Source organism: Hibiscus syriacus, unplaced genomic scaffold, assembly GCF_006381635.1.
Source record: "Hibiscus syriacus cultivar Baekdansim isolate YM2019G1 unplaced genomic scaffold, ASM638163v2 tig00110607_pilon, whole genome shotgun sequence".
NCBI lineage: Eukaryota > Viridiplantae > Streptophyta > Magnoliopsida > Malvales > Malvaceae > Hibiscus > Hibiscus syriacus.
In genome coordinates this window covers 1888955-1898455 of record NW_024062799.1, presented here as the reverse complement: position 1 = coordinate 1898455, position 9501 = coordinate 1888955, and the positions used below count along the sequence as shown (strand labels likewise).

Below are 9501 nucleotides of genomic sequence, written 5' to 3'. Positions count from 1 at the left end.
TGAATATATGTATTTTGTTACATAGAATTTAGTTGGCATGTAGTTACAAGATTTGAATAGAATATGCTCTAGTCGGTTTTTGTAAAACAATTCGATTGTAAAAATTAATGTAAAGTACCAATTTTCTTAAATGATGATTTTAAGATCTTGCGGATTTGTAAAGAATAGAGTTTTGGAAAGTCAATGTGACACCTCAGACTCAGATCTGGGTCGGGTACGGGTTGGGGGTGTTACATAAATGTTATAACTAAATGAAGGGATTTGATGAGAATAAGTATATGCGAACATGTGTTATGAGATAAGAATCATGACTATGAGATATGTGAAAAACGGATACAAGTAAAGGTGAAAAGCTATGTGATAAGTGAATGTGAATTATATGGAAATATACTATGTGAAAGTGAACTATGTACCTACGTGAATATGTGAAAAGATATAAAAGGTAATGCCCATGTCATGTGTTATTAGAGCTATAGGTATAATTGGTATGCCAAGAGTCGAGGGATTATCAGTGGTCCTTCGGGACATAGTGGTCCTACGGGACAAATTTCTACGCTCCCTTAGTGGGATTTATACGAGCTGTGGTGATAGCATTGTGCACAACCTCTATGTACTCGCATACCTTAAGTTCTCAAAAGAGTGCATGGGCTTTAAAGGGAATCAATAATTGTTATGATGATATGCGTGTTCTTTTGTGATTTTATATTTGTGTTATGTGACATGTATAAATGATAAGTTCGAAATCATATGATAAGGGGAATGAGGATAATAATAATGAGAGTATATGTGTCTTTGTGATATGAAGTTATTGATAGTAATAACAAAATTTGTATAGGTGTATCTTTGAATATATGTAACGTTATACTGTTTTGTGTGATAGTATGATATTATATGTTAATGATGATTTAAGTATGAATATGAGTATGATGTGGTATTACATGAAATATCTATATATAGATGCATGCATGCATTGATTAATTATATTGTGTATTTACATGTCTCATTAAGTCTATGACTTAGTGTGTAAGTGTCTTACATGTAGGTTTTGTTAAGCAAAATGATCAAGATTGTACCAGTAGAACAACATATCAACACTCGAAGATCAGATAAGAAATATCTTGTAAAGTATGTTCTGTTATGTAAAGTAGTATGTTGGCATGTAAACATAGTTATTAAGAATGTACGCTCTGATGAAGTTTGATAATGTTTTGAACATGTTTATGTAAAATATTAACTTTATAGGATGGGAGTTTTAAATTTTCTATGGTTTTATAAAAGTACATGTTTTGAATAGTTAATGTGACATCTCAGATTCATATCCGGGTCGGATACGGGTTGAGGGTTTTACGTTTAATGGTATCAGAGCTAAGGTTTAGCCAATTCTATTAGCCGATTCTAGGCTTAAACCGAAGGTAAAAGAGTTTTAAAAATGTGTACATGCCAACATAGAGTGAAAATTTCTAATCTGATAGTGTAAGGAGTTTGTTGTCTTGTTAATAGAATTAGATTGCTAAGTTATAATAGAAGTATGATTATGATAATTTTGAAGTGTTATGAAAGGCAATATTCCTGACTGTGATAGCTATTCACCTGCCTTGGCTAGGCATGATGAATATCAGACACCTCAGGAAGTGCCTCGTAAGATCAAAGATTGATTTCAGAAAGTTGAAATCATATTAGAATAGTGATAGAAGATCTTCATTGTTTTGAATTAGAAAAAAGATATGGATTAGTTTTGTTAATACGTGGATAAGATAGAATATGGTGAACAAGTGTCACCATAAAAATGTTAAAAAGATCAAATGATGTGGTGAGTATTTGTAGAAGAGCTCAAGAATAAGTGCATCAATGACAAGTGCATAAGATATATGGAGATAGAGTTTATGAATTTGAAACAAGGGAATTGCAACGTGTATGGATAAAAGTGCAATTTGATAAGCAGAATGAATTGATGTTAGGCTAAATTAAATGAAATGAGGTATGCAAGTAGTTTTTAAATGGCTTGTGCCCATATGGAAGGAGTGTTATAGTGATAAAGTTATAAAGAGAGAGAGTTCAGAAATATTAAGAGAACTGGTATTTTGGGTTTCAAATACAACCTTGGTTGGAATTAGCTGTATTCCATATCAAATGATCAAATTTGATGAAAGATAGATACACTTGAATAGTAGAGTATGGTACTAGAAGATTAAATAAGTAGTTAAGAATAAATATGAAATTAAGTTTAGAAAGGAAAGTAATGGATTGGATTAAAAGTTCTGCTAGAAATTATGTAAAGTAAAATTATTTTAAAAGGATCAAGTGATATAGGTACTGTTGCATTATGAATAAGTAAGAATGTGAGTTGAATGAGTCAAATAAATTAATATTTAATTAGTTTCGACTGGAAAGAGTGTATATGATTGGAGGAACTGTTGCTGATTGACAAGGTTAAGGGATGAAGGATGTAGTTAAAAGATTAAAGATGATGTCAGGTTAAGCTAATAGAGTATGGCGTAAATTTGTAAATGGTTTTATATTTGATTATGTAAATGTGATGTAGTGAAAGTGATAAGGATTAATATGTTTGAAGGAATTTAATGATATGTGTATTGTGATTCAAACAAAGAATAAGGTTTGCGCAAGGAGTGTTGATTATCAAAGTTATAAAGAAATGATAAAGATCTGTAATCAGAGATGAGCATAGGTGATAAGAAAAGAGTTTGTGAGCATGAAAGAAAATATATGATTTTGTATAAGAATATTTTGATTTTGAATGAATAAAGGAATAATGGAATAAGGAAATGAAATGATAAAGTTTAAAGAATCAGATGTGATAATGGTTATGTTACTTGGTCAAGTAGACTTAGTCAGAGAAATAAAGAATGATTTATATGTATTAAGGAAGTTTAAGAAGTACGTAAGTAATGATGGAATAAAAGTTGGTTATTATTGCAAGGCAATTAAAGATTGATAAGGAATTTGATTGATTTATGAATTTGAGTGGTAAGAACTGAGGCTACTAGTTATATGATAAGTGACATGATAAGGATGTATAAAGGAAAAAGATAGTTGAAAAACTAAAGGAAGAAAAGATTAAGTAAAGGAAACAACATAAGAACATTAGAAGATATGTTCTTATTGTGTGTGTGCAGTGAAAATTCGAGGACAAATTTTTTTTAAAGGAGGGGAGAATTGTAATATCCCAAAATCCAACTAGTGACTAAAATGAGAATTTTAAAAGTTTTGTGCTCAATGTTGAAATAAATTAAAAGTTTCAGGATTTAAGTAAATAATTTTAATATTGGATTAAATAGCAATGATGGATGAATTAAAGGGGCAAAATGGTCTTTTTATGAGAAAAAAATTTTATTTTCCCTTTTTGAGTATTATAAAACGTGGATAATGTGAGAAAGTTTCTAGATTTCGCTTCTTCATTTTTTTCTCCACCGTGAAGCCGTAAGCAAATGTAAGATCTCTTGTTGGTTGATATTTAGCTGAATTTAAGATTGTGCTTTGATCATTAGATGATAATTAAGCTTAAAGAAAGCTTAATTTGTCTTAAAACCATAAGATGAAGGAGTCAAGAGAGATTAAATATTAGAAGTTTTTAAATGAAATTTTGGAAAAGAGTTGTTAAGTAGAATTTGAAGTTAAATTTGACTTGTTAATAGTTCAATTAAGATATTTGGAGTGATAGAATTAGATTTAGAACATATAGAAAATTTGGTATGATTCTTGAATTTTATTTGGAAGATAAGATTTCGAGGATAAAGATGTGATAAAGGAGAATAAACGAGTTTAAGTATGAGTATGTAAGTTAAGAATAAGAAAGGGGATGCTATATTAAGCCATTAAGCTGGAAAAAGTGAATTTTCGTGCATAAATTGGAATTCTGGGCTAATGTACATCGGTAGACATTCAACATGTACTGATGCATCAAGGGTAAATTCCATAAATTATTCAGTGTGCATCGATGCACACAGGAAGGTATCGATGCATAGAAATTTTGAAGCTACTTTGTGCATCGATGCACCCATAGTGCATCGATACACCCCTAAAGGAAAAAGTGAATTATAGTTCAATAAATTAGTTTAAGTTATTAGCATCGAATTATAAGGTTTAGGCTTCTAATAATCGTCTTGGAAATTATGTTTATGTAGATACTGAGCCTAAACAAGTTCCGAAACATTTGGCATGTAAGATCGATCAAGGGAAAGATAAGAGATCATTATTGATTAGTGAGGCCAGGTGAGTACATGATATTAAGTGTACGTTATGTATAGGAAATTAAGAATTGCGACGAGTCTAATTCTGCTATTATGTGATTAGGGGTACTGAAGCATAAACATGTATTGATATGGTGCTAAATATATTGTACATAAGTAAATGCATATGTTTAATTGATTAAATGCATCTTTATATGTGAACTATGTAAATGCATGTATGTGTGATAATAGGTTATGTGATTCCATGAGATGAAATATATGTAAAAATGATATGACTTATATGTGTTTCTACTAGAATGTTACATGATATGCTATGTATGCTAAATAATTGATGTGAATACATGTTAGTGTAATAAGCCAGGTTAAATGTTATAACTGAATGAAGGGATTTGATGAGAATATGTATATGCGAACATGTGTTATGAGATAAGAATCATGACTATAAGATATGTGAAAAAAGAATACAAGTAAAGGTGAAAAGCTATGTGATAAGTGAATGTGAATTACATGGAAATATGCTATGTGAAAGAGAACTATGTGCCTATGTGAATATGTGAAAAGATATAAAAAGTAATGACCATGTCATGTGTTATGAGAGCTATAGGTATAGTTGGCATGCCAAGAGTCGAGGGATTATCAGTGGTCCTTTGGTTCATAGTGGTCCTTCGGGACATAGTGGTCACACGGGACAAATTTCTACGCGCCCCTAGTGGAATTTATACAAGCTGTGGTGACAACATTGTGCACAACCTCTATGTACTCGCATACCTTAAGTTCTCAAAAGAGTGCATGAGCTTTAAAGAGAATAAATAATTGTTATGATGATATGTGTGTTCTTTTGTGATATTATATTTGTGTTATGTGACATGTATAAATGATAAGTTCGAAATCATATGATAAGGGAATGAGGATAATAATAATGAGAGTATATGTGTCTTTGTGATATGAAGTTGATAGTAACAACAGAATTTGTATAGGTGTATATTTGAATATATGTAATGTTATACTATTTTGTGTGATAGTATGGTATTATATGTTAATGATGATTTAAGTATGAATATGAGTATGATGTGGTATTACATGAAATATCTATAAATAGATATATGCATGCATTGGTTAATTATATTGTGTATTTACTTGTCTCACTAAGTCTATGACTTAGCGTGTAAGTGTCTTACACGTAGGTTTTGTTAAGCAAGAGGATCAAGCTTGTACCAGTAGAACAACATATCAACACTCGAAGATCATATCAGAAATATCTTGTATAGTATGTTCTGTTATGTAAAGTAGTATGTTGGCATGTAAACATAGTTATTAAGAATGTACGCTCTGATGAAGTTTGATAATGTTTTGAACATGTTTATGTAAAATATTAACTTTATAGGATAGAAGTTTTAAATTTTCTATGGTTTTATAAAAGTACATGTTTTGAATAGTTAATGTGACATCTCGGATTCGTATCCGGATCGGATACGGGTTGGAGGTGTTACATTTAATGGTATCAAAACTTTTGTGCACATATCTACCTCTTAATATTTGTGGCATCCCTTTCAATGGAACAAGCCAATGAGAGTTTTGGTTGAACTCAGATTTATAAACCTATAAAATACAAAAATTAAATTCACTAAATTAATAAATAGGTACAAATTCCACGGTTGAGTTATATAGTTTCTTTTAGCGTACTTGTCAATTGTCATTATTATATAAAAAATAAAATTAACGCTAAGAGTAATTTTAAATGAAAAATTATTATATATAAATTTTGTTTTATTTAAGTCAATTCTTACTATAAATAAAAAAATAAATAATGAATCCTAATTCTAACTTATTATATAACACATTAAAGAAGTTGACATTAATAGGAATTTGGACGATCAAAGCAGTATTGAATGAACAATTATTATATATTTACTATTTGTTTTATTTAATCATTCTAATTTAAAATTAATTCTTATTATACATAAATTAAATAAAAAAAGGAACCCTGGTTCTAGTTTATTATATAATACAATAAAGAAGAAGTTGACATTAATTGAAAGACGATAAAAACGATATTCTTTTTCTGATAAAGATAAAGCAATATTGAATGAACAATTATTATATATATAATTTATGTTTTATTTAATCATTTTAATTTAAAATTAATTCTTATTCTAAATAAAATAAAAGAATAAAACCCTAATTCTAATTTACATATAATAAATTAAAGAAAAAGTTTGACATCTAATGGAAAGATACTTGTATTCATGAACCAACTATCTGCCTATAAATATGTGGTTTTCGTCTTAACAAAGAAAGCAAACAAGTCTGATAAAAATTCAGAAGTTCGTAGCTTATTGTTTTCATCAGATCATTCGACATGTTGCTGAAACAACACAAAAAGTAAGTAATCAAAGCAGTCATTGTTCTTTTCTCCTTCCTCTAAGCATTCCACTGTTTTTCTTTTTTTATATATATAATAACTTCATCTGTTATAGGAGCTTTTATCGATCAAGTGGAAGAGACATTCTTCGCAACAACAATGACAATGGAGATTTTGATGATTCCTGGAATCAATCCAAAACCATTACCAATTATTTTTTTGAATTGTCTGAAAAAAGGTTATATATGTACATATACTGCTTTCAGTTTTTATGTAAAATATATTTGGTTTTAACTTGTTTTAACACACTGCAGGCAACCAGTGAGAGAGAAAGCATTATCAAAAATTTCAAATGCTTTAGTTTGCGATATCGAGCTCGATTTTGTAGAAGAGAAGTAAGTAATATTTTTTACTCACAAAAGAAGAAAATTAATATCAAAAGTTTAAATATTAACGACGATCTTGTTTGCAGCTTTTTATCGCTGGCTTACCACTGCTTCCATTGTATTAGAAAAAGTCGTGGGGTTGAAGAGATAAAAAATGCAATCAATATGATTGGTGAGTTTAATCTTTCATGATAACGTGACTATTTGTTCGTTTAAATTTAATAATTAACTTACACAATTTTAATATATATTTTTAGGATTGATGACAATGATTACTGAATCGCTTGATAAGTCGCATGAAATATATGAAGATGTATTATCTCTGGTTTCTCAAGGACTTCAATCTAAAGTTGATATTACAAAGGTAATTGTTGTATTATACTCAATGAAGTATCTAATTATTGTTTAATTTTATTTATATAATCATAATCCATGAATTTTCCTGTAAGTATAGGTTCTTGAATGCTTGGCTGTGGTTACGTTCTTTGGTGCTAACAATTCGTACGAGACGGAACAAGCAATGCAATTGTTATGGGAGTTCATTCTCCCTCCTGCATGTGCTTCGAGTGTATGTAATTTTAATTTGAACCCTGATGTTTAGTTAATTAGTCGACCATCTTTCTTTACGATTTCTGCAATTTGATAAATCAATTCACATGTCTTGTTGTTTTCCTTCTTATATCTTATCAGAAGAAAAAAGAACATTCACCGACTCTTCTATCTGCTGCTATATCTGCATGGTCTTTTCTCCTCACTTCTATTGACGGATGGAGACTGAGTTACAAGATTTGGAAAGGGTGAGTCTACTAGTTAAACAGTTTAATTTACTGAAAAATATTCGACATTCTTCCCTACTTATTTTGATAGTTTTGGAAATCCCAACGCAGGGCAATTTCATGCCTCTCTAACTTACTAGATAACGAGGACGAAACAGTTTGCGCAGCGGCTCATGAGGCTCTGACTTTAATTTTCGAGACCAACTGTCTCGAAAAATTCTCGACTGGATCTGATGACTCGGGAAAGTTGTCTGCAGTCGTAATTTCCATTCAAAACTGTCAAAATTATTGTGATGAGATCATAGGTGGCTGGAATCCCAAGTTGTCCACATGGTCTCAGATAATACAGGTGCTGAATTTTTTTGCTAGTTTCTTCGATAATGTATTTATTTTTGTTCATACGTTGTAAAGATGTTTAACAACTAATTATTCGAATGCAGATGAAGTTTATAAAACAATTTCTAGGCGAAGATGGATTCGTTAAACATATGACGGTATATATAACAATTTTTACCTTTCTTTATCTCGAAAGTCTCTTTTATATTAAAAGGGAAAACTTATTTGTTCTATAAACAGAAAAATCGAAACTTTCATGATATCTTCGAGTTTAGTCCGGAAACGAAGAGCACTTGCACCAATATGCTACATGTCTTCGAAAGAGAAGAGGTTGGTTTTACTTATTTGAATGGTTAATGCATACTACTTCTTTGGCTCTAAGATTCATCGTGTCTATTTTCTTTGTTAATTCTATAGGTACAAGTTCGTTTTTATTGTGATTCGAATCCCATACAAGAGGATTGCTCTCTTTTACCATTCATAAGTAAAAAGAACAAGAAAGTACAGAAGGTGATTTCTTGAAATTACATTGACGTGTGCTTAATAATCATACCTATGAACGAAGACTATGGATGAATTTTGTGTTTGAATGTTCTACTCTTTTTTTTTTATTCAGAGATTCGATATGTCTAGCAATTCACCTTTGACCAAGGCAAAGACAGTCTTATTGAAGAAGAAACGAGCTATTCGAGAGGCACAAAAAGATTTCTTCATCGCCATGGATTAAACATTTAAGTGGATCAGAATATTTTATTTAATATCAAGAATGTTTAATTTTTTTTAGTTTTATTTAAGAATGCTTGTTTTTTAAAATTTTATTTGATAATACTTTATTTGAATAGTTATTTAATGATAGCTTTTGTGTAAATATTAGATCATTTTCAAATGATTGAATCAGTTCCTTTATACTCTGGTTATCATCCTTTGAACTTGATTTCTATCGATTATTTATTTGAGTATAAATATTTTATATTTTAACATTATAATTTAATCATTCATGTTAAATATTTTTATAAATAAATTATAGGTTAATTAAATGAGTGATTACTTTCGTTTATATTTTGCCCACCTTTTCTTGTTGATTTTGAAAAATATAATATTCGGCCACTTCCGTTTTTATTTAATTAAAATAGGATAACTGATGGTTAATCCTTTAACAGATTGCTGAAATGGTACGTTAATAAAAGAGTTTAATTTTATTTTAACCCATAAATTTCAGATAAAAAATTAATTATGGGTCTTTTGTAAATAAAAAACCCTTTGAGGATAAATTTTTATATATCCCTTTTTTACTTTTCTTCAACCATAACTTTCCTTCACCAACGCTGCACGCCGTCGACAGGGACCCCATCACCACCGATCATCACAATATCAAATCAAAGATGCCTTACACTTTCCACTCAACCCATTCATTTATAAATGAAACTTAAACA

At 29.8% G+C, this 9501-nt stretch overlaps 1 protein-coding gene across 1 annotated transcript; it reads left to right on the top strand.

Moving 5' to 3' along the window:
• Positions 1 to 7224: 7224 nt before the first annotated feature.
• Positions 7225 to 8795, top strand: LOC120135407. The gene is made up of 8 exons (XM_039151669.1): positions 7225 to 7320; positions 7411 to 7524; positions 7647 to 7753; positions 7844 to 8081; positions 8173 to 8226; positions 8309 to 8398; positions 8486 to 8578; positions 8685 to 8795. Exons 1-8 carry the CDS (start codon positions 7225 to 7227, stop codon positions 8793 to 8795), a joined length of 903 nt encoding a protein of 300 aa, XP_039007600.1.
• Positions 8796 to 9501: the final 706 nt, after the last annotated feature.